Genomic DNA, 26525 nt, shown 5'->3' with positions numbered 1-26525 from the left:
TTTTCAGGGAAATATCAAATGTAAAAATTCTAGCATCTGGTCAGCAATAAAAATGAACACAGGAGAAAATGTCTAGCAGGTTGTAATTATGGGTGTTCTTGTCACTCAATTATATATTTACGCTTCACTTGCATCCTGACGGTCAATGAGGCACTGAAATAAGTAAGAGCAACAATTTGAAGTTTAGGTAATCTCAAAGTATCTGAGAAGCATTTGTTTATTTTATTTTTTATTTTCCTTAAATTAAACTGGGTGGCACTGGGCGCATCCAAAATTGAATACTTGCGCACTATTCTACACCATTATGTAAATAGTGTTTAAATAGTGTATTCGTGCTGGAAAGTCTGACAAGAAGTAAAGCATGGAATATAAAGCTTTTATAAAGCTTTATAAAAAATAAAGCATGGAATGTTGGACACTTCATGCACACAACACTCACAGAAAATCTGAAAAATCTCTGACAGCGGTGTTCACTGGAAATGATGCCACAGTACATTTTTCATTCTGTGTCTTATTTCTGTTTTGAACCCAAGAAGTCTGCATCAGCACTAAATGATCAGTTTGCTTGACCAGTTTTTATCTGAAGCCAATGTCATTTAACAAAACATCGTATGTAAATGGTCTTTTAAGTTAACTTCAAATTTTGAAGAGGAAGCTGTCATTTGTCACATTTGCTTTAAAGTGAAGAATTTTTATTTGCATGGGGTCAGAGCACAAGGTCAGACATGATATAGAGACCCATGATATGGGAACAGAAAGGCTTTTCTGAAGCCAGGGAACACTAAATGTTTCCTGAAGTCATTTGTTTAGACTTACTTCATCACACTTTTAAAGCCTGAGTTCAGTTGGATCTCGTGCCTGTCTGAGCAAAAGTATCAGGTGAAGCATGTGATTTCAACCACTTACTCAAGTTAGTTATTCATCAACTAGGAAAGCAGAAGTGCTAAGGGTTGCATGTTGTTGCACAAATGACAAAACAGTAGCTGCATACGTTGCAAAAAAAAAAAGAGGCTTTGCTATAGTAAAGGGACTGACATCAGCAGGATCTTAATGGTGGATTTGCCCTGTGCAAGAAATAATGGCGTAGATATCTTTAATCCTTTAATCCTTATTTCTAATGGTTACCGCATTGTGTGTGTGTGTGTATAAAAAACACAGATGTTTGTAAGATGTAGCTCACAGCATGTACACCACTTTGTCATTGAAAGACATTCATTTTAATCTGTTTTATATTTACTTACTTTCAGTTTGATACAGCAAAAAATGAAGCCTTGTCAGGAAATGGCTCATTACGGAGACTATTAAGACTCTACATTCTTTGTCAGCAAATTTGATACAGTAAAATACTATGGCATATGTCATAGAGGCTGTGTTTTGATCACTTTTATCGGGATGAACTGCATTTCAAGTCTTATGTCTGTGTGTATTTGCAGGTTGGCTTGGTGTACATGTTCAACATTATTGTGGGTACTGGTGCTCTGACTATGCCCAAAGCCTTTGCCACTGCTGGATGGGTTGTAAGCCTGGCGCTCATCTCCTTTTTGGCTTTCATGAGGTAGGTGGTGTAAGTGTATATAATTAGAGCACTAATATAGATGTTTTTGAACAGGGTTGCTATATTCTGACAGTTTATAATATTCAGTGGATAAATGCAAAATCTCGCATTGTGTAACTTTTATTAAGTCTCAGTTTGGAAACAAGTTTTGCTTTTGTTGTTGTTGTTTGTTTTTTGTCATCAGCAAAACTGCACTTAAGTATTTATGTCACTGGGAATCCAGTCTCAGACTTTGCTCTTTTCTTCCTGCCTGTTCTCAGTTACATGACCACTACATTTGTGATTGAGACCATGGCTGCAGCCAACGCTCAGCTACGCTGGAAGAGGAGAGAGCAGGAAGAGGTGTGTAAGAGATGCCTGATGCAGCAAATACAGCCTGGACCTTTTTCTGTCAGTCATAAACGCACTGATCTCATTCCTGTTTAGTCAGACACTGTTCCCAGTTTCTTTTTATGGTCTCTGCAGGTCTCTCTTGATGTGAAATGCTCTGGGCATGAATGCCGAAGTCAGTATACAATAATAGAGCTTGTGGAAACCTTCGTTGTTCCTTTGCCTTTAATTCTCTGTTAAAGCTGGTTTAACTCAGGTTCTGAGCATCTGCGAGTAAAGCGATGGCTCTTCTGTTCCACTTTTAACATTAGCTTGGTCCTCCTTGTCATGTGTGCTTAATCACCCCTTTATTTAATACTTATATTTAAGGTATAATTTGTTTGTGACTCTCCTAGAGAATTTGAGGTTGAGGAGTGGAAGACACTGAAAAAAAACAGTAGATTTGCCTACAACACATTGTCAGGTCTGTACATTTGTTGAGGACAGCCTTGAGGATATCCCAGTTACAGCGTTGTTAGCTCCCTAGATTATGTGGGTCTAATTCAGTCGAATACGTCATTTATACATCTCTACATATATGTCCTCTACAGATGTTACTACAGTTACTTAGCAGACAGCATAAGCAAAAAAAAAACTTATTTTTTGTATAGTTGAGGCTTCTTTGCTTCCTAAAAGGCTCCTAGTTTTGTTCTGTTTGTACACAGAAGTTGTAAGAACAACCCTTTTTATTTAAAAAAAAAATTAGATTGTATACAACAGTTTCTTAAGTGCAGGGGACAAATGAAAAGAGAACCAGTTATTCGGCAAAGGCATTTTTCTGCCCGTTTGTTTAGAAGAAAGATATATATATATAAGATGTTATCCCAGCTGGACTGATGTACTACACAGTAAGGTGTTTTGTTCTTGTCTCTTTTCTCACCAGATCCATAGCAGTGACTCTGGCTCTGACTATTCTGATGATGAGGTCACCTGCAGGGGGCGGTCAGATCCGGTGGAGACTCGACCCATTCTCTCAGTTCGTGAGTATTTGGCTTATTTGTAACCGTCCGTTCGTGGGATGTTTAGCTTCATTGGCATTGAATGTTATTTTTGTTTGTTTTAACATCGAGAGCGTGTAGGGACAGTGGATCACTTTGAAATTGTGGAGAGAGTTGAGATGGGACAAATGGCCTCCATGTTTTTCAATAAAGGTAAGAAGTTTTTATGCTTCACTACATTTTGCCTCTTGAGATAAAGGTAGCGAATAATGCTTGATATTTATCAGTGTTGTGTTGTTTAAAGTATCATGTATGAAGCAGAGGCTTTGATTTTTGATATGTATGTTCTGTTTATAACAAAAGCCTTGAGTTTTGTTGTTATGGGTTTGAGGTGTTAACAGAGAAGTCTTAAGAGTTTCTATTGTTCCAAAACTACAGATAATTTCCTCTTCAACACAATCGGATAGTAATATAAAAATTTTCAGCTTATTCATTTACGACCAAGTCACCAAAAAGGATAATAACCCATAAGTTATTATTGTAAGAAAATATTTATAATTAGTCACTTGGGGTATTTTTTTTTAATTCTGATAATCAAACTCAAAGTCCTGCTTCACCACATGCTGTAATACATTTTATTTTATGTTGGTTCGTTTAGCACATGCTTGTATGCACAGAATTAGGCTGAGCAGAAGATGATAAGATCCTTGTTTATTACCCCACCCCACAGTGGTAGTTTGGCTGTATTGGGATTTGTACTTAGATCGTTCTGATCAGTAGACCAGACCAGAGCCTTAAACATCAGCCCAACAGCTCAAAATGTGAGGGGATGTATTTGAGTTTCAGCTGTACTTCAGTGTTTCTAGAGTTCATGCTGTCTAACGGTAGGATCTATAGATAGATGATGTGTCTTACTTCAAATGTGGTGACACTTTTGTTTGTCAGTAAAATCCTTCCTTTGCTTTTCTTTCTGTATGCAGATCACCAGTGCTGTAATGTAAACAGTAATCTTTTTCTTAATGCAGCTCGACATACACCGGATTAGGGGAAAATAAATAACCATCTAGGTCTGCAGATTAAGCGATGCTGTGATTAGATCACACACACACACACACACACACACACACACACACACACACTTTAGCAGCTTTTGATTGCAAACAGGTTATTACTTATTAAAAAGCTGATCATAGCCGTCATTTTGTGGCAGGCTCAACTGAACATGAGCAGGAATGCAAGAGCTCTCTCCCTTTCTCTCTCCCTCTTTCACTCTCTTTCCCTCTGTCTCTCTCTTCCCTCTCTCTCTTTCCCCCTCTCTCTCTTTCTCCCTCTCTCTCTTTCTCCCTCTCTCTCTTTCTCTCTCTCTTTCTCTCTCTCTTTCCCCCTCTCTCTCTTTCCCCCTCTCTCTCTTTCCCCCTCTCTCTCTTTCCCCCTCTCTCTCTTTCCCCCTCTCTCTCTTTCCCCCTCCCTCACTCTTTCTCTTTCCCTCTCTCCCTCTCTTTCTCTCTTTCCCTCTCTCACTTGCTTCCCCCCCTCACTTCCTTCCGCTCTCTTTCTCTCTCTCTCTCTCCCTTTCCCTCTCTCTCTCCCTTTCCCTCTCTCTCTCCCTTTCCCTCTCTCTCATTCTTTCCCTCTCTCTCATTCTTTCCCTCTCTCTCATTCTTTCCCCCTCTCTCACTCTCTTTCCCCCTCTCTCACTCTCTTTCCCTCTCTCTCTCACATTTTCTTCCTCTCTCTTTCTCTTTCCCCCTTTCCCTCTCTCTCTCTTTCCCTCTCTCACTTGCTTCCCCCCCCTCACTTCCTTCCGCTCTCTTTCCCTCTCTCACTCTCTTTCCCTCTCTCTCACTCTCTCACTCTCTTTCCCTCTCTCTCTCTCTCTCTCTCTCTCTCACACACTTTCTTCCTCTCTCTTTCTCTTCCCCCTTTCCCTCTCTTTCTCTCTTTCCCTCTCTCACTTACTTCCCCTCCCCCCCTCTCTCACTTCCTTTCCCTCCCCCCCTCTCTCACTTCCTTTCGCTCTCTTTCCCTCTCTCACTTTCTCACTTAATTCCTCTCTCTCTCTCTCTCTCTCTCTCTGTCTCTCTTTTGCTGTCTGTCTTTCACTGTCTCTATTTTGCTCTCTCTTTCTTTGAATCATGGTGGCAATCAAATGTTTAATTAAAAATCAGTAGCTTAAGAGATTTTCATTGTTAAAAAGGTAAAAGCACAAGCTTTTAAACACAGCACAATAATATACACTCAGTAAAAATGAACGCAGCTGAAACGAATTGCTAGGTACATATCTATTTCATTCTAGGGGCTTAATATGTTTGTGAGGTTGTAATAAAAGGTTAAGGTTTATTTTATGTTTTTAGTCTGTTTCAGTATTTCATGTCTTAAGATGAATGATGTCTGAGACTTAAATAAAGCAGTAGAGAGTAAGTCCCATTTAAATACAAACATGTCTGGTTTAATGTGCTTATATCTAAAAGAATTTCTAATAATTCGAGATTAACAAGATGTTACTTTTCAGTCGTTTCTTACACTTTTGCTTTAAAAAACATTTAAATGGGGGGAAAAAGTCCAAAATCTAGTTGTTACAGCTCTTCACCTGTACAAGTCCTATTTAATACTGTTGTGATCAGCATGTTAAGATGTGGAGTAACTTGTCAAGCAATTAGTTTGAGTGTAAAACCTTTCATTTAAATCGCAGTAGGTACTGAAGGTCATTTGGAAGGTGTCTGTTTTCTCAGTACTATTACATTTAGGAGGAAGAACTCAGCTGCTAATGGGATGTAATTAAAGAGGGTTCAATTGCCTTGGGTTGTAATTCCATTGTAATGCCATTTGTGCAGAGTTGAATGTTTTATCTACACACTGCAGTGGTGTGGGAAAGATGCAGGTAGAGACTAAAAGCCAGGATAATGGAAATCTTAATTAGAGGCAGAATGACATTCACCTTGAGGTCCAGATTGATGCAGTCTATTTGCAGGCGTATTCTTGTTGCAGACTCCGGACTCTGGCTTCCTTTCTCTTTATTATGATAGTCCTGTTAGCCAAAAGCTGACTCGACACTTTTGCAAAACTATGTAATATCTCACCAGCATTGCTTTTGGCATCTTTGCAAAAAAGTGTCCAATATTTTTCTGTGCCCTTCCATCCAGGCCTTTCTGTATTCTCTTTATAGTAAATGTTATCCACCAGGTGGTGCAGTTGTTTCAGGCTTGAATACCCTGAGACAGAGAGACACACATTTGCACTTGCCCTTTCAGCAGGAGGGCTGAGGTTTCTCAGAGCGCCAGCCTCGTGCTCTGCCACTTGTCTGCATTATTTTATTAAAGCCTGAAGTGTTGAAATGGCTCCCTGCGCTCTAACCTTTCCCCACGCCGGATAGAGTGAACTGACCGCTTCATCCTCACCCAGGTGCCCAAGCATGACGGTATCGATCGGCCAAGGAGATAAAACCTTTCCCAGCAGAGCCGTGCTCAACTTCTTTAACCATAAATGACCTGGAAGTTCGTACCGCCTGCTGCAAAAACAAGATCAGAAAGGATGATTGAGGAAGATGGCACAGACTGTGTATTGTCTTCCATATGCTTTATGCAGTAGCTCCAGAACTCATGCCAGCACTCATTCGTCTCCCTAAAGATGCGTCCGAGACAGTCTCCATTATAGGTGCATCAAGATCTATCCCCTAGCTAGAGACTGTGGGTAAAATAAAACGGGCACTTTTACTGCACCATCGAGTGCAATTGTGCCAGATCCTTTATTTCAGAATGTAGTTTTTCACCTCATAGAAAAGTTGTGTGCTGTATGCATCATGTGGCGTGTGCAGCTTTATTGTGAGAGGAAAAGTACTTAGAGTCTCAGTGAATTAATGGACCTTTTATTTAAGCAAAGACTAAGACTGCTGGAGAGTGTTGGAGCCCCTGGTGATAAGGGCTCGAGTTGAGGCGCACAATCAGGTGGTCACTTGATCCTGAACGGCCTCAGACTGTAGGAGTTAATGATGTGACGCTATAGGCCCAAAGACTTGGGCTTCTCCCTGACTCTGATTCAACTGAGAAAATGACCTCAACACAGATATAAAGTTCACGCCTTATTTCTTTCTCTTTTCACTTAGGTTTCCTTATGTTTATTACTCTCAGGTTATGCTTCTGCTTCTGTTGCTCAATATGTATATGAAGAGCAAAAAAAAAAAAAAAGCCCTGTCCGGATGACATTAATTTTAGAGCAATGTCCATAATAAAATATTTTAAGTACTTACATGCATAATAAATATCATTCATTCAGTGCATTCAAATACAGTAGCTGTAATATGGTGTGGGGAACCTGGAGGTTTGTGTCACATGAAAATTCTGACAAATCACACTGTAGCACCATTAATTGATGGCATTATCCCATTTTGCCAGATAAACAAACAGGACTGTGAAGCTATGAATTTTAGTGATGTCTTTTATTCAGCCTGCATCTGAGAGAGAGAAAGCAGAGATATAGGATCTTTTTTTTTCTGTGCTTCTTTGCTGTGTGTATATAATTTTATAGTTGACAACGACTGAAGGTTTTAAAGTCTTTTTGGAAGCCTCTCTTTCTTCCTCTAAGAAAGATAAAGACCAGATTACCATCCGCCTTTCTTTTAGATGCTACGTTTTACTTTGAAAAAATCCTGTATGCCAGAATTGGCTCTCTGTTAATGGAAACTGTAAAAAAATTAACTGGATTTGATGAAATGCTCACAGAATGGATACTGTGAATTATAGCACTTCAAAATGTACTGATTTATCTATCTATTTCTTTCTTTTTTTTTTTTTAAATCAGTGATATCGAAGTTATTTGAAGACTTATTTTTCAGACAATCTCACTTTAGCACGTTGCATGTGCTATAAAGTAGATTGTTGTTGTTGTTTATTATTATTATTATTATTATAAATCATTTCTTGGTCCAATCATGTGATTGTGGTGTGTGTGTGTGTGTGCGGTACAAAGATGCAGATCTTGGGGAAGACTTGCTCGTTGATTGACACGTCTGTCTGGGGCTGGTAGTTTTAGAACGAAGATGATTTTATTAGAGATGATCACTTGATGGCAGTTGAATGTGTTTGAATGGATTTATTTTTCTTTTCTATTGCATTGTCATCATATGGAAATCTGAAATGAATAGCTGAATTTTTCTGCCTCGTGATTGGACTTTAAAAGTAGAAACTACATGACGCTGTAATTATAATAAAGACCTCTGCATGGCTTCAGTGTCCTTTCACACAGAAAGCTCATGTACATTTACAGTGTTGTACAGTGACGAATAAACAAATCTCTCCAATATAAGCATAGCGTACGCCTTGTAAACATTTCGAGTTCAAACCCCAAGCGCAGTTTCTTTAAACAAAGTCTTTCACTTATTGACTCCTTTTTAGTGTCTCAACTTTAAACTTAATGCAGGGCGACACTGAGAGAGCTGTAAAAGCTAACGAGCTTAATTGCCTTTAAACAACCGTTCACACTTTTTTCTTTCTTCCTTACATTAAGAGAGAAAACCCCCCAAAATTTTAGTACTAGTTTAGATATTTTCACATAGTGCACACTGGTTAGTGCACCTTCAACAGGTATGTAATGACTATGGATTACAGAATGGCGCGTGATTTGGCTCGTTAGAATAAATTTACACTCATCTTAAATGATTGGTGGGAAACAGGTGGCAGCGTTGCCCTTTTTTTCCTCCAGGCAAACGCTGCATCTATCAAACCTGTAAAAAGGCTACAATGTTAGCGGTTCCATTTAGCGTTAATGGACTGTAAGCTCTAATTTGCCTGACAGTAATGAATGAGCCAACGAGGCCAGCAGTGCTGCTGGAGATCCTCTTGAGCTCGAGAACTTGATGGATGTCGATAGAGAGTTTGTCTCCGTCTCAACAGCTTTCTGTGTTTTGGTTTGATGTGCACACTGAAGGAGGGAGTGAAGAGCAAAGGAGAGTTTATCACAAAGTCATTACTTTCTTAATTAGCATGATTAATATTCCTAATGCTGAGGCAAGAATGCACTATGGTGATGAAATTTCATGAGCGGGTTCATCATTTCTTGAATATATCGTATGTTTTGGCACCAGGTGCCTGTTGTGTCTCGGAATAAATTTCCCCAAGTCGGATAAGAAGGTCAGAGAGGGATGATGTATGCTGGCGCTGTATAAAGGTTATGGCTCGTTCAGGTTAGTGAGTGCTTACTGTCAGAGATGATGTTGGGTACAGATATCTAGGTACAGTCTTTTGTAAATTAAAAAACAATCTGCAGCTGAATTATATATCTACATAATGTTAAAATAACGTGCGCACACGTGGTGATCGTACCTCCGTCCATTTTTTGAAACACTTGTTCTACACAGGATCACAGAAAACCTGGTGCCTATCAAAGGTCAGGGTGTCAGGTCATTGCATAGTTCACACACTACAGACAATTTAGAGACGCTAGTTATCCGTGCCACATGTGTCTTTTAGACTGGGAGGGAAAGGCACTTAGTAGGGCAATAAAATTCTTGATGCTAACAAAAATGGAATATTTGCACCTCCAGACAATCACTTTCCACAAGGGGACTGATAGCAAGGAGAAAAAAAGAAAAAAAAGCAACCTGCCTTGCTGAGAATGTTGTCAACTTGTAGATTAACATTATTTGTGTTTGTTGTTACTCTACAGTTGGCGTCAATATGTTCTACATCTGCCTCATTGTGTACCTCTATGGAGACTTGGCCATCTATGCTGCCGCTGTGCCCGTGTCCTTGATGGAAGTGGCCTGGTGAGTCCAGCCATTTTCTTCCTCTCTCTGGGCTCATATGACTACCTCCTGTGGCTCTTCACATTTGACCTTTTTATTGTTTCTCTTCCAGTCTTCTTTTTCCTGCACAAAAACCAATAGCCTAAGATCCTATAAATAAAATTCTCTAACACATCTAGCCGTAGGTGGCACATCTCTGTCTTATTAAGATGTCACCATTACCCTTAGGTGAGCCTGACCTTCACCTTCATTGAGAAGAAAGGAATATAAAGGTGGTGGACTGCTGACAAGAGGGAGGGTAAACTGCGAGCAACAATGATTATTAGCAGATGAAATATGATGGTGAAATTTAGGGATGCGCTGGTTGTTGCCAATACTGATACTATACTGATATAGTATGAGCATGCAGAGCACAAGTGTGTTAGTTAAAACTGAGTATAAGGTGCCCTGAATTACAATATAGACCCTGAGCAACGAAGCGCATGTGGCTCAGTGCTCGCAGATCTGAAGTGCTCTGCTAATAAGCATGCAACAGTTTGCGCTTCAGTAATTCGTACACATTTTTAATGCGCATGCTTACTGATACTGCACTGCATGTTCAGGTTAATTGTCCTCACAGTCTTTGTTTAATATACTAAACCCCATAAAATGTATTAGAAGTATTGCATACTGTAGTAGTTCTTCTTAACGACTAGTTCTAGTCATAAAATACATCCAGGTTCATCCATGCAGGCAAGTAACACTAGGCTTACTCCACAAAATCCTAGGGCCACCAAGCTGTCTCTCCTGGGCCCCTGAGCCAGGCCCTTAACCTTCAATTTCTCAGCTGTATAAATGAGATAAATGTAAGTCTCTCTGGATAAAAGCGTCTGCCAGATGTCATAAATGTAAACGTATGAGAAGCCAGTCTCCTTTTTGTCTGTGCAGCAGTTTAGTAGACAGCAGTAGTCACTCACAGATTGCGAGAGCACTTTTTAATACATGCTGCTCACTATTACTGAACTTTATTTTAACAGCATTAACATTTTGAGTTTGTGTCTTATAGCGGCAATCACTCCTGCAGCGCTGGGAGCGTAAAATACAACGACACCGAGTCATGCTGGGGGCCAGTGAGTCGGAAAGACGCCTACAGAGTCTTTCTCGTGAGTTCTGAAGTACCATCTATCACTGTATCTCACTTTTTTTCTTTTTGTGTCGCCATTTCTGTGAGTCTTACATGCGCACACAGAACAAAGTCGAGCCAAGATGGTAAGATCGAGACTGAAGGAGAGAGACATAAAATCTCCTGAGATGTTTTTCTCTCTCCCATGTAAAGATGTGTGCGCCCTTGAATTGGGCATAAAAGTGCAGCAGGGAAAACTAGTGTCATTTCCTGCTCCGCTTTAAGTCTCTCAGCCGACAGTCACAAATGATGAATCGCTTTCACTCACGCTTTCCTTGGAAACGGACAAAGGAGGGTGCATGAGCTTGAAGTAAATGCATTGTTTTCATATCTCTTTCTCTGCATGATATCAAACAGGCGTTATGATAGTATTTGCAAGGTAAACAGATCTCCAGAAGATTATGTTCATTACCTTCATCTGTTTTAGCTGAAACACAGACCACAGTAAAATTGAGGTCACTCTATAAGCTGATGTTGTTTATCACTAAGAACTTTTTCCTCCGTTGATGCTCTGAGCTATCTCAGAAATGGCCATGAACCCTTGAACCTTATCTTTATTTTATTTTGGTCTTATTAAAGTTCTTTTCCTCTTGGACACTTAAATAAGTCATTATTATTTTGATGAACGATTAAGCATAGTCTGTTTGGAGCTGTTCAGTCTGTCTGTCCTTTTCTGATCTTGGCTGTGGCTTATTTTAAGCTTCTTTTAAGAGCTTTGCTATTGATTTGAGAGGCTCTTTCTGTGTGCCGTGCTCTAAATGTATACATGCTTTATCTTTCACCAGTTAGTCCTCATCCAGTCTACTTGGCTTGCAAAGTGCCATGTCCGTTGGACTTAATCCGTCATATTTTTACATTTACATTGACCTTTCTGCCATTTAGCAGACATCCTTATCCAGAGTGACTTACAATTTATTTTTAACTTTGCATTCATTCATTTAGCAGACACTTTTATCTAAAGTGAATTGCTAATGAGGAACTACAATCAAATATACCATATATCAAGCAGAGGACAACAGAAGCAGTGCGACCGTACAAGATTTTTAATTGAATGCCAGAGGAGCCAAGTGAAAGAGCTAGTGTCCGTGCGTGCGGCTGTTATTTATTATTTATAGATTTACTACAGATAGGTTAGGGGTTTTATAATGTTTCATATAATATGTTTCATAATCATATATTTAGCTAATGATTAAAAATGACCTAGCAGAGGGACTAATAAAAATGTCTGCAAAGTGATGTGGCAAATAAGTTCTAATATTAATCTTTTCTCATCATTTACGAAACACGGTCTTATCATTTTGGAAGAAATATTTATCTTTGAGAATTCAACAACAACATGGCATAAACAAGTATTAGAAACTCGGTAACAATGCCGATTTGTCCGACTGTGGTGTTTTAATGCATAAGAGCGGCGCTGTTTGGAGAGAAGTGCCACCTCTGGGGTTATATGAATGAGTCAGGTAAAACTGAAGGTGAATCCCCCCATAACCCCCCCGCCCCCCGACACAAGGGTTTAATGATGGAGGACATTGCAGTTCCTCTGTAACATGACACGCTGCTAGATTTGTCTTAACTTGTCATAAAGAAGCGATTATCTGAATTGTGGACGTTCAATATTAACTAACTGTATAATGGCTAAAATGCATTCAGCATGATATTGTTTAATTAATGGCATTAGCAGGTTGCTGTGGTGCTACAGCGCCTCACATCATGTCTCAAAGGGTTGATCTATGTCTTGTTCCTACTCTCAATCCTTGGTATGTTGTCTGGTCTATCAAAATGGTGACAATTGCTAACTTTTAACCAGCAAATCCTTCTGTTGTGCTGAGAAACATAACTCATAACTCCGTCTGAATCTGGAATAGGAACAAATAATGTGCATCGAGGGCTGTTTGACACCTCTGCTGTTTAAAATAAAGTCTTTAGATCCCTGTGCCACCTTGGACACTCTAGTGGACTATGTGGCCTTAAGCTGTTGTTCAGTCCTGGGTCATAGCTGTGTTCAGTGTCTATACCGTCTCCCTCCACTCACTATCTTTTTATTGAACAATCGATTAATTTGTAGTCAACGGACAGACCAGTGGCCTGAGCGAATATATGCCTTGTCTGCTTTGTTCACAGATTTTACAGGAAGATGCTTTCATCACTCATGTGAAAATGTCCTGCATGATGTCTTCCTCAATTATTCTGGGGTTTATATAATACAATCTCACTAGAACAGTCATGTCAGATGCTTGACAATAAAGCCAAGTAGAAAAGTGAAACTGAAAGAAATCTTTCTTGTATAGAGCTTTTTTTTTTTTTAAGGGATTATCGTATAGGTTTTGCAAAAATCCGCAGTTTTGCTTCCTGTTATTTCATTATTGCAATAAAATGATGATTGCAGAAAAGACATGAACAATACCATCAGATTTTCATCAGCCCGAGTAGATCTCACTCCTGGCAACTTATTTTTGTTCCTGAAATTAAAACCTGAGACTGAATGGGAAAAGATTTGCATCGCAAAGTTGGGGTCAGAACACAGTGTCGGCCATATAATAGCTATCAGCTATATCAGTTGTTGTTTCCCAAACTGGCTGAGCTTGTGTTAGATCTTTAATAGACTTTTTCTGCATTGGGCTAGAAATGGACTAGATGGACTTTTACTTTATTCTTTCATTGGACTGGCAAAGTTGCTTTTCTCCATCTCTTTGTTATTCAGGTTGTTTCAGCAGCACAGACTAGTGTTTGTTAAGCAGCACAACAGATGATGGGCTATTTTTACTGCCAGCCCATGCAGTTGTCTATTATCTACTATTAATTTTGACACTAAACACAGATAGTTGGGCAAAGAAAAAACGCCAAAGGAAAATGAAAGCATACACAGGAAGCTGAAGGCCATCGATTTACCCGAGCGAGACCATTTAAAAGCTCTATTGCTTTCTCAGAAGCAAGGGTTTGCTGTTATTGAGGCTTTCTGCTTCCTGTCAGCTTTGACCAGTCTGAGTGAGTTCACGTGTTGACTGCTGGGTTTTTTGCCCAGACACTTCATAGAGTCATTAACTGCAGAGCAGAATGGTCAATATATCTGTAGAGTGCTTTTGTGGAATATTAATTCTTTTTTTTTTCCTCTTTCTGAGATTCTCAGGGGAAAAAAGCGGCATAGGGTTTTATCACAGAAAAGAATAAAAACTCCAAACCGATCAGAAAGCATTCTGTCAATTTTGGTCTAACTGCTGTTTGATCAGTCCTGCTGTTTCCCACAGTGGAGCAGAGATGCTGTTTTATTCATCTTCAGTCCATAAAAGCTATTACAATCTCTGGTCTGAGATTTAATCTGTTGTTGATTGATTCTGGTTCTGAATTTCAAAGCTTTTTCCTCTCTCTTTGCTTCTCAAACGGCTTCGGAGTCTCTATGGCATTCGAATGCTGAAGGCTTGCTCATATCGATCATGCTTTAAGGGAAAAGCATTTGTGAACAGAGGTCACTTTTACTCAAGGGTAAATGCTGTTTATACCAGTGGCTAACACAGTGATTTAAGATATTAGAACGTTTTAACTGTGCACGGTTTGGTCAGCTTCATCTTAGACAGTAAAGAACTGTCTAAGCTGAGAGAAAACTGCATGGGCAGAGAGAGAGAGAGAGAGAGAGAGTTTAAATTGTTTTAAACTTCAATTTTTTCCCAATTTGGTCATGTGCCAATTGTCATGGGTTAGCAAGCTCACCCCGGTCACATGGCAGCCACCTCTTTTTAACTGCTGAAGCACAACACACTCTTGCCCCTTTTCCACCGAGGCAGTTTTGAATGCTGGTTCGGAGCCAGAGCCTAATTTAGAACCAGTTCTTTCTTTGTCGATACCCAAAGCACCAGCTCTGAACCAGGAAAAGTGGTTCTTAAGTAGCACCAAAACGTTGCTGGTCTAGACAATAACCGCTTACGTCAGGGGCTGGGGCCGAGGATACTTTAAGTATACTAATGTTTAATACACTTTTACTTTACCTCTGATCAATTATCAGCACACATGATCGTGGGTAGCTACATGCTAAGGCTACCTTTTTTCTGTGTTAATGATAAAATACTGTTATGTACTTTCTCGATTACAACCTCCGTTTATACAAATTACATGGAGCTGCACGTACACGTTGGATTCGCCACGTTTGTATGCCAATATAGGTTCACAAAGCCATGAGCATTAACAGTAAAGCAACATTCGCCATTGTTGAGTTTGTGTTTGCCGCTGCTGCGCTAACGTTGCTGTGTAACGTGACAAGTATACAGTGACATCAGACTCGGCTCTGTGATGGCTCTCTAACCGATGGAAAGGCAAACCGGTTCTTAGAAGGTTCGCCAGTGGAACCAACTTTGAACCAGCACTAGCTCTGAATCATTTTATTTATTTATTTATTTTTTTACCTGCGGTGCAACACATGCGGTGCACAGTTACACATGCACAGTTAGTATTGCTGTGATTGACAGGAGAGTGAGCAAGAGTATACTATACTCTCACAAGCCAATTTTGTTATCAAGGAGATACAGCGGAAGCTTGCATCACTCGACTCTTTCCCCATGGAGTGATAATGCAGTAAGATAGTCCACTGTGAAATATCAGTTTTAAAAGCAAGGAGTGTCAGAGTCTCTGTTTCCTGGACTTTACGTTGTCAGTTGCCTCTGAGTGACACAGGAATGATTTGGATACGTAAAGCTCTTTGGTCTGATACATTATTAATGGTTGATGAAATATTTCACAACAAGCATCATAATAGCAGCATAACAGTGCAGTGCAGCATTCAATTTTTTAAATTTATTATTTTTTACAGGAACAATGATGTCACAGAATACAGTGTGTTCAAATAAATGAGAGGAACGTGTCCAGTGAATTGAAAGACTCTCACTAGGTAGCTCATTAAAAAAGAGGCCACCCTTTCAGTAACCATCTGTTGCCACACGCGCACACACACACACACACACACACACACACACACACACAGATCCCAAAGTTCATTCTCTGCTCTGATGTGACAGCCTGGCCTAAAATCCCAGAGCACAGAGACTCCTTTTCATTTTCCTTTTTGAGTTTGGATTGTTTTGGGTCACAACTGAAAGCAGACATAGCTCTGTTTCTATTGCATTTGATGCAAGAAACACTGAATACACGTCTTTTCCTTTTGTCTGCTTTTTGGCGCTCGACTAGTTCAGCTCAGGCCACAGTAGGATTTAGCCGTGGTTTCTGTACACAGGATGCTCTGGGTCACAGGGTGATGGGGGTTGCAGTCTCAGCTGGAGGATGACTGTACAGATGGTTTAGTGGGGATTATCTCAGCAGGAGCAGTGGTTTGTGCAGCGGCCCACAGGACAAGAACACTCCAGGCCACAGCGAGACTCCCACCGACTCTCTCACTTAACTTCAGTCATGATGTTGTAAAGTGGTGCTGACACGTTTGACCTCTCACCTTTACCTTCAGCCAGGCTCGTGGTCCGTAATATCGTATGCAGGAAACCTGGAACGTTCAGTTCCTCTAAAAAGCTGCAAGAGAATTCCTAAGGCTTGTTGAAAATTGAAATAGGATTAAAGTGTCGTTTATCTACGTTTTATTTCCGCAACTCTATTCATTTTCCGTGTGGTTTTCAATTTCTGGCAAACGGGAATCCATGCAAATGATGTGAAATAAAGTCAAGACCTTGAATGTATATGTGTAAGGTGGGGAAGCGGAAGGATACCTGCTGGGTACAATATTGTTCTCCATTAAGCGAAGCAAGCTATCTAGACCAAGGACATTGTGGAGTGATGTAACGCTTTTGCTTGTTGGCTGACCAACTGTGGTGTATGTGATTTTGATGAAAAGATCCCTGCTGTCATACAATAAAGCCAAAATGTCATTTTTCATGGAGATACCCTGCAGTAATCTTCACCGAAATCTACATGACCTTCACGTCTGTGCTCTCGTGTCCGTCTATTGGCAAGAGGGTGTTTTGTATTACTATTATTTATTTATTTTAATCAGGCTTGAATATGAGACCTAGGAATATGCTTTAAAAATGGAAAAAAAGGGATGAGTCAGGATCCATTAAAGAGCTTGTCGTTTTCAATTACGCACTGATGTGGGGCATATTTCTAAAAGGTCCCCCTCAGCTGATTTATTCTTTCATATTTTATAAACTCAAGTCTTCATGCAGTGATGTCAGTGTGTCCTCTGGCTGGACATCAGCTGTAATGATGCTCGACAGCCTTCAAACATGAAGTTCAATTTGAATTTGAAGTTGGAGTTATTTTCTCTCAGCAATCGTTGGCAAGTGTGTTCTCGGCTCTGTCTGCGGTCTTTGCCGTGCATTTCATTTCATCAATCTGACCCGAAACGCTGAGCGCTTTGGCTAGTAGACCTGGGATTTCACATTTTGTCAGAACATCGTGGGTCTCTTTGGAGATATGAACTTGAAGATTATTGATATTACTGAGAATGTATCCAGTTACATTTTCTTCATGCCTGTGTGTGAAACTAAAACACAGTATTAATTGTGAATAGGTGTATTGAGAAGAGGGGAAGATGATGCAATGAATTGTCAAGTAAATTAATTGTGTGTATCATTACATTCATACTGCTATTAGGTTCCGATTTAAAAACTCCACAATGAGGAGCAATTATTGTCATTTGTTATCTTTAGAGATTTGAAAAAAATTTTGTTCTCTCACTCACTCTCTGCCCACCTCTCTCTCCCTCTCCCTCCTCCTCTCTCTCTCTCTCTCTCTCCACCTCCCTCCACCTCTCTCTCCCTCCACCTCTCTCTCCCTCTTCCTTTACCCCTCTCCCTCCACCTCTCTCCACCTCCCTCTCCCTCCACCTCTCTCTCCCTCTCCCTCCACCTCTCTCTCTCTCTCTCTCTCTCTCTCTCTCTCTCTCTCTCTCTCTCTCTCTCCCTCCACTTCTCTCTCCCTCTCCCTCCACTTCTCTCTCTCTCTCTCCCTCTCCCTCCACTTCTCTCTCTCTTTCCCTCCACCTCTCTCTCTCTGCCCACCTCTCTCTCTTGCTCTCTCTCTCCGCCCCCTTTTTTCCCCCATTCTCTGTCGTACGTTTAAAGCAATTGGCCGACACAACTTATAGAAAAGTGCTTTGTGGTCTCTGTTTTTATTATGGTGTTTTATTAGACGCTTTCTTGTCCCTGTTTGTTTTATTATAGTATTAGACTAGAGTCAATCTCTCACTCTCCTTAAATTAGTTGCCTTCTCTTGCCTGTCACCTTGTAATTGGACTTCTTTCATGCCTGAAATCGCGATGCGTCTGATGTGGTGTATGACGCATGTGTATGAAAATTCCCGCAGTCCCTGTGCTGCTGGCTCTGAATGTGAATTACTGTGAATAAGCATTACAGGCTGGACAGGGTGACTCAGTTATGCAGGAACATTGTTTTACAGATGCTTTTTTCCTCCCCTGGGTTTTATTCCCCAAATTCAAAGAATAGTACTGATCTCTGCAGCTTTAAGCAACCTTTAAACCAGGGATGTCCAGATGAGGTAAGATTATGGAGTTATCGATCACAGGCTGTCTAATATTTTATTACTCCTATCACAGTATCTTTTAACTGAATTGACTGGGTTAAACGCTGCTGTATTCACAAAGCACTGTTGAAAATATGGGATTGTTCAGTTAATAATGATTTTCTAAAATGTCTTTATAACCTCATTAATCACATCGTATCTGATTCCATTGGATTTCTCTGATGGTCTGATCATTCTGTGAGTCTGATTCTTCTACAGTTTTGTTTTTCATTTCTTTAGAAGATTAGGAATGTTGATGCATGCACACTCAAAGTTTGGATTTATCAGAAGAGCCTTCTCTGAAATCTAAATTCTCTTTGGTACGTAGTGTGTGTTTGGTTTAAACATACAACCTTTACAGGGACAAAGCTAAGAGCTATTCAGGTTGTTAGTGTGGAAAAAGTAATGGTCAGGAGTCCATTATTGACGCCAAGTGTTTAAACCAGGGGAACAAAAAAAACAAGAAACAACCTTTTAATGTTGGTACAATGTTCCTTTTCCTTTTAAAGTAGCTTGTGGGCTGTTTTTAACACTGACGGCAGTCAGTGGCTTACAACAAGGGTTGTAGGCTCCCTACAATTGTTCTTATAAGTCTAAAATAAACAATCTAGCCAGGTTGTTTTATTCGTGTATGACCCTTCAATGTGGTTGTTGATGAATTTGGAATCTCAAGACTTTTGCCTTTAGAATTGGTCCTTGTCCCTAAAATGTCCAATAAATAATGTGTAACATCACTAGAGCAGCTCAACTGTTAAGAAAATAAATGAAAAAGATAAAGATATAAGTAAATGATTAACTGCATGCTGGTGTCATGCCACTTGTTAGTGAAAGTTTTGATCGTTTGAAGCGAGACAGTGTATTCATTCATATGATTCATTCATGTATGGTATATGTTTATATAGGGATTTATTTTAGTGTTAAGATTTAGTACATTTATAATAAGCATTTGTTCAACACAGATTTTTCTTTGGCTTTTATAAGTGGGTATTTTGGGTCATTTTAATGTTCATTCCTCTTTAGTAGGTCACATGCTTCTGTGTCTACAGTCATTAGTCACAGCAAATAAGAAGCAATAGTGGCGTTGTGTTGCCTGCGTGCAAACGCTGCTGAATCAACACTAATTGTCTGTGACAGATTTTGAATATAATGTTCAAATTCAGTGTCTGGCTTTTCTTCTTCAGTGTAAAGGCATAGGAATCGTTCTTTATTTTTAAAAGGTTTTCTTTTTCAACCTACACAGTCATAAAAAGGTCTTGCTATCTAATTTCTAATTTAAACTGAATAAATATTGAAGCAGAATTTTTTTTTTTCTTAGGTTTTAGCAGATTAAGCAAGCCATCAAGCGTGAATTTAGACTGAGAGAATGTAGGCAAATATAATTGGGGCAAAATGCATATTGAACTCTTTGCCTGTTTGCAAAATCGCTCCAGTAAATTTTATTGCAAGATGTTTTTCCTCTCTGTCTTCGTTTCCACCCCTGTGGTTTTATTCAAGTTGATGAAGCATAAGGTGTTGCTGGTGCTTTTGCTGACAGGAAATTACGTGACTTTCAGGCGAGTGGCTCCGCGAACATGAGGTGAAACTACAAAGATAAAAGTCGCAGCTCTTTAACAGCCATTCCTGATTTAGAAAGTACAATAATACACCTGTGATTTCTAGCCTAGTTACTGATGCTTTCATCAGGTATTAAATTACTCCTAATAGAAGAATGTTTTTCTCATAAAAACCTGTTCTTTATAGGGGCCCTTTAATGGAGAGCTGCTGACCCATGAACAGGAGTCTAATGAAGTCCTCAGCTTTTGCACCTCAGAGAGCGTTTTCCACACAGATTTATCGGCCCTGCAGCAATTATAAATAGACACGCGTGTATACGAGGCATACGTCTGAGCTTCAGCTGACTCAAACGTCCAGCAACGCATAAGTCACTCCGTCCAAGCTGACCTGCTGGGTTTTACTGTCGGTGCTGCACTACACTTTTCTCATTTGCCTGTGCTACAGGATGATATTTGCACTAGGAAAACACTCCTGAGAGTCACACTTCTGTTTCGTGGAGTCATAAGAGGGCCTCTGTGAATGCTGTTGTAACAAGTTCAAACCATTCAGCTCATAGAAACTCAAACTTCTCATTCTTTGCAAGAACTTATTCACAACTTGCTATAATACTCCCATAGCATGCCTTGCTACGTTTTTTTCTTGCTACCTTTTGCTGAAAATGTTAGAACTGTTTATCGTCTAAAATAATGCAGTTAAACGTCACCCAGTGGCTTTTGGTAAATGAAACGGAATTCACATTTCTATACGTAACTGTATAGAATCTACATTTTACTATTCCAGTATTTCGATATATAGAAAATCTTGACTTAATGGTGAATTTCTGGATTTGTTTCTTGTTTGTTGGACTGACATGTATCGTTATTCATGTTTTAGCATGCTCTGCTTAAGCAGTGATTTCACGCCTCATAAGAGTCGTACTAAATATGAGGATGTTCTGTGGCAGGTGGGTAACGCAAACGACTCGTCCAATCTAATCAGTGACCCGGAACTAACTGCTGAATACATTTCTGATACAGCATTAGCCATAAACTACAGACGTCCAATTTCCTCAGAGAATATTACAGTAATTATACAGATGGAATAATCCTTTAGTTTTATGTACTCACCAGTTATAATGAAGTAAATGAGACTATTATTGCAGGAAAGCAGCCAAATATTTCCTCAGTGTATTTTAGTTAAATGGAGCTTAAATGTTGCTGTCTCCTTGCTGCTTTTGCTAATTAAGAGTGATTTCTATTTTTAAAAAGCAATAGAATTTTCACTTCGGGTCATTAATGGGTATTCAGGATATTTGACCGTTTTGATGAAATAGTTGGAAGTGTTCTGGTTTAACTTGACTCAGGATTTACAAGAATATAGTTTTAAAGCTGCTGAATGTCTGCTTTTGGAATTTCTTACACTGTTGTACTGTAGAAAACTGGCTTGGAAAGCTTCATAGCATGAGTTATACTGCTTGTCCTTATTGGCTATGCAGAATAATCTCACAGCTGCAAGTGCAGTTCATATACATTCAAGGCTACGTCCCAGTCTGCACAACACACAGGAGACATCCGTATAAATAGTGAAAACGCAGGCGGTGTTTGACGTTGTTTAGTAACCTTTACATTTATCTACATCAGAGAAGCTGCTGTGATTACAGTGTTTTCTTTTCTCTAATCTTGAGCTCCAGCAAGTAAAAAACAGATAGTTTTAGCCACGAGCCCAAACACACAACAATAAATATCTTCAGCTGTTCTCTATCATCCATCACAGTCAGTCATGTATCATTCACAAGCTTCCCTGACAGATTAGACAACAAATAAATACGTTATCAGTTCAGCAAGAAAAAGCTGAAATCCCATCACTCCTGAATACACTTTCCTCTAATACTATAATATTGGATTCTTTCACACTTTATTCAGTTTGTTTCCTTTCTCACGCGCTTCCTTCCTCTTGTTCTTCACCGGCTGGCTGCCGGGTTCTGTTTGACACACCGCATTCAGGCTACTTTTATGCCCAAAATAGGAGCGTGATGATGTTTGACACATTGTGCTGTCAAAGACGACACATGGAGAAATTTCCTACCGGTTCCAACCTGAGCCCGATTGTGAATTAATAATAAGACCTAGTTTAACAGAGTAAACAGGAGTTAAAACTTTTCAATTGGGTTTTGTGTACACAAATAGAGCTATCATACAAACAAATGCATCCTTAAATGATTATTTCTGATCCAGAGGACTTCCTCTCCGTTATTCTTTTTCAGTATTTTGTATTTTTGCGGTTTTTGTTGCATACTCATTTTAAAGCATTGAGGTATAATATGCGTGGAGCTCATCTTCACATTGGTGCTTTGGGTTAATACTGGCTCAAGAGTTCAAGCCCTTCTTCATCTCCATAATCTACTCCATCCTCTTCATCTTCTTCTCTTTTTTCTTCTGTTCTGGTAGTGATTTGATACTGATATGGTCTCATACACCGTCCTATCTTTTCATAAAAAGGATTGTGTTACAAAAGTAGCAGGTTGTCGTAGACTTGTAAAGTTCTGTGGTGCAGGCTGTGAGGCGTAAAAGGTCGAGAAGCTCGTAGAAATAGAATATTTAGTGTAGTTTATATTATACTGCTGCACATAAACTAAGAATATTTCTAGTCTAACTAGTGCTAAAAGAAGTTACTTGAATAACATCCTTTGTTCATACCACACGCAATAACTGCATTGAGCTTGTTCCGATTGTAGAGCATGAAAGGATGATTAAAAGAAGAGATCCACCAAAACGTGGTTAACTCCAGCTAATGAGATTCTGTTTAATATAGTTAAAAATGCATTTAAAATAAAATGACGAAGTTTATTATCTCAGTGTGTTTATTATATACCTCTGGGGAAAGTCTGCTGTAATTTTTAGAAAGAAATCAAAAGTGTGCCTTTTCTTTCTCAGTGATTTGTGTTGAACTACCAGCTAATGCCTCAGGGTCCAGAGAGAGTGCTCGGTCCGTACGAGACGAGCTCAGCATCCAGATGAACTTTCTGTCAGATTTAACTTACTGCCTATGCTGACAGGGCCAGTGAGCTGTCTGAAGTCTGGTCTTTCTCACGCCCCTGTCTGGTTTCGTCATGGTTTCCAGTCAGAAAGACATGTGTTTGATGTTTTACATTAACTCGTATCCACACTCCATAGATCAGATCTAGGACTGGGATTAAGGACCTTGGCTGGGAATTCTGCTAACTGAGCGCTTCCACCTTCCAGAACAGAAGCGTATATTTCCTTTTTTACTCATCCATGCATCTGCATGACTCACACTTGGACTTTGGCATGAACTGAGCCAAATTAGTGAAAATTAGTGGCTAATAATTCCTAACAATGCTCTGTGGCAGCTGTTTTTTCCTCATATATACATAGATTTTCTCTATTCCATCTTTTTTACATGGTTTGTATGACTGATTGGATGATTTTGTTTTGACTTAATAGCTTTTTTTTTTTGTCAGACCTGTTTGTAGTCGTTTGTAGATTTTTTTTTAAGTGATAACTCGTAGTAGTATAATATAGCAATTTCACTGCAGAGGCCTCAGTACAAATATTTAAAGACAGGCATATCTGGTGATATGTCATAATCAGTGTAAACATCTCTGAATATCATGCAGACATGATTAAAGTTGGGGTCTACATTGATTGAGAAATGCTTCAGAAAACTGAGTCGGGCCGACAAACAAAACAAAAACAAAACTAAAGTGTAGCCAATGAGCAGAAAGGGGCGTGTCTTGTCAATATGGGCAGAGAGTGTGTTTAGTGCACATGTCTGACATTAGCAGAAAGTGGTTTTAACATTGACATGGCGGATAAAAAGAAAGAAAGCGAAGAAAGGCTTATGATAAGGCAAGAATCAGGACCCGTGTTGATGTAGGATCAGCTTTCCAGCGCTGGAGAGAACTGAACATCTTCCGCGTTTAACGGAGATAAACCTTTCACGGTACAACACACAGTACTACAAAAACACATTTGTATTACCATAGTATTACTCATTGAGTTTATTAAGTTGAGTATATTGAGTATATTACTCCACCGTAATACTTGTCTGGGTTATACTTGGGTTATATTTGTCTGGTGTATGTGTAGGGCAGAGCTATCAAAACAGGGGTGGGACCCATTTGGGTTAGGGGCTTGTTTGTTTTGGTGATTTAAAATGTCAACATTGGCTTTCAAACAACGGAGACCCCACCTTTAAACTACTATATTGGAAACCACATTCTGGGTCAAAATCACCAGCAATTGCTCAGGCGATTATAACACACAGTTTATAAATGATAAGAAACCTGTGATGTGATGCTGATTCGTTTAATTACTGCTAATCACAGTTACAGAACATCTTTACTGGGTTCTACAGGCTTGTCCGATGCCCTCACACGATGATAGCTGTTATTAGCAAGGCCACATGCAGTATAACTTGCCCCGTACTGGGAGGGTTAAATATCTTTTTGGGCTGTGTGCCCATGTGCCATCATCAGCTGTTTGGCCAGAAAAATGAAACCATCAAGCACTTTGCTCTTGCTTTACTCTGCAGGTGGTTTAGACTTTTGGCAAATTTCACCTTTACATTTGGAAGTTGAGTTTTTTTTTGCCTTGTCTGTTGTAAAAGCTATAACCAAAGATATAGGATTGTGGGATTGAATAGATTGCACCCACTCATGTAACTCCCATTTTTTTTTTTTTTTGGATGGATTAAGGCCTTCCACCACATGCTCTATATAGAAAGAAACTTGGTGTCTCTTTAGGTTTCACATGTCTTTACACACACCTACACATTAATGCATAGTTCTGAATCCTAGAGATACTTTCACATTTTGAAAGATTTGCGATTGATTCCACACATATTTGAATTTCTTCTGTTCTAGAACACATCTCTCACTCCTCCCACAAGCTGTACTGATGTAATATCTGCTCCTATCAATATGGGGACACGGGCTGCATTTTAAAGTACCTGGCATAGCTTTACTCTTGATATAGACCAGCAGGCAAAGGTCAGACTCTCGGCAACAATTTCTTTTTAACTGGACCTGTTGGCAAAGTCCATACTGTTCTAAGCCTAGTGTGGAGGTGGCATCAAAACACCACTGACCGACCCTGTTAAAAACAGCATGCCTGCTCTGCTTCTGGTACAGACTCATTATTACCTCACAGGTTACCTCTCTAATGATAGATGGCATTTGTTATTAAATTAAATAAATTAAGAGTTCAGTTTTGTGTCATTTGTGCCAGAACTGTGATAACTTATTGATAGGCACTGAAAGCATTTACACACTTGATTTAGCGTATGTAAGCAGGCTAGTACGCAGGTTTGTCAGTACCAACATATCTAGGTTAGTATGCAGGATTTTGTAAGTTTGATGCTGTGCCCCTGAATACTTTGTCCTTTTTCTTCACAAAAAGGTTAGATGCTTTTAGTGCATACTTTTGTTCAGCTTTTCTTCATTGTTTCTTATATCATTTTCTACTGTATCAGTTCATTTAACTTTCTTTTCATATACTTTGTTTACTTGTTTTATTCACACCTCATTAAAATGTACTCTACAAACACTAGACACATGGACATCATTACCAACATCTGCAGGTTGAAATTGGCAAAGGAAACATTAACAAAACTCCTGTGTGGGCAATATTAGCTGATAAAGTGGCCACGGATCCACAAATTAAAAATCTACCTGAAATAGTAGACCATGCAGGTACCTTATGTGATACTCGCTTCATCATACTACACATTTAAAGCACATTTATTCTAACCTTGGGTACTATTTAGTACAGACTATTTTTATTACAGCCACATTGGAGGCACACTTGATGATTGATTGGACACTCAGATGAACTGATTAAACAAGCAGAATCAATTGTGGATAAGATGAAACCCCTAGGTATAATTATAAGTTTGTTAATTATTAATATACTTAAATACTAAGTATCCAAGATTGTATGGCTCTGTTAACCCATGTGATCACCTGAAACGGATCACACTGGAAATCTTGTCTCAGGTGCGTCTTCCACTTATTTTGTGAATAATGTAGTAACTGTGCACTTGAATCCAATTGTACTGGATCATTACAATCATTTAAAGCAGAATGACTGAATTTAATCAACACAGCAGTGCCAATCATTATAACCCAATTATTCTTATACTGTAGTATTATGCAGTCCAGGACTGGACCATATAAGATTGAGCCATTGTTAATAATTTTATTAAGCTGATGAACTAAAACCCAATTACAGGACACCGTTTTGCTGTTTTTAATTTACAATAGAACATTTTCTGTTTAAAGACTGTAACCAAACACAGCATAGAACACAACTGCTTTCTACAACACATGAAAATAATCGTGTCCTTAGTTACAGTTGCTATCTAACATCTGTTTATCGTTCAGCTTATTGCCTATAGATAGAGATATTAAACATGAAGTTGAAGAGCAATCCAGAGAGCATTGCGACACAGAATTTATATCATCCCATATGATATTTTTAGCGTTTTCTGCATGTCAAGATGGAAGTAGTCTGGTGCTTCAGTCCTTGCAGCGGTTTGGGATCTCATTAGGAACGGGCCGTCTGGTGGAGGAGGGTCACATGTAAATACTGAACTTTGGTGCTCATAAGACACACACACATCCTTGTGTAATGATGGCGCTGTGTGTGTGAGAGAGAGGTTGAAGTCGGTGAAACTAGGTCACACCACGCCGTGTGA

General features: G+C 39.4%; 1 protein-coding gene across 2 annotated transcripts in view; it reads left to right on the top strand.

Annotated features, from left to right (window-relative positions):
- The window catches only part of tmem104 (transmembrane protein 104), a 44274-nt gene that overhangs the window by 983 nt on the left and 16766 nt on the right, over nucleotides 1-26525 (top strand). The window contains exons 3-8 of one of the 2 annotated variants that reach the window (XM_060892546.1): nucleotides 1434-1555; nucleotides 1816-1897; nucleotides 2808-2904; nucleotides 3004-3075; nucleotides 9523-9622; nucleotides 10647-10743. In XM_060892546.1, the coding sequence (XP_060748529.1) occupies nucleotides 1434-1555; nucleotides 1816-1897; nucleotides 2808-2904; nucleotides 3004-3075; nucleotides 9523-9622; nucleotides 10647-10743 (570 nt within the window). Of the gene's footprint in view, nucleotides 1-1433; nucleotides 1556-1815; nucleotides 1898-2807; nucleotides 2905-2994; nucleotides 3076-9522; nucleotides 9623-10646; nucleotides 10744-26525 lie in introns of both variants that reach the window. The other variant, XM_060892545.1, reaches the window with a different exon arrangement.

Source organism: Tachysurus vachellii, chromosome 18, assembly GCF_030014155.1.
Source record: "Tachysurus vachellii isolate PV-2020 chromosome 18, HZAU_Pvac_v1, whole genome shotgun sequence".
NCBI classification, from domain to species: domain Eukaryota; kingdom Metazoa; phylum Chordata; class Actinopteri; order Siluriformes; family Bagridae; genus Tachysurus; species Tachysurus vachellii.
Note: the sequence above shows the minus strand (reverse complement) of the source record. Positions and strands in the feature narration are given on the sequence as shown.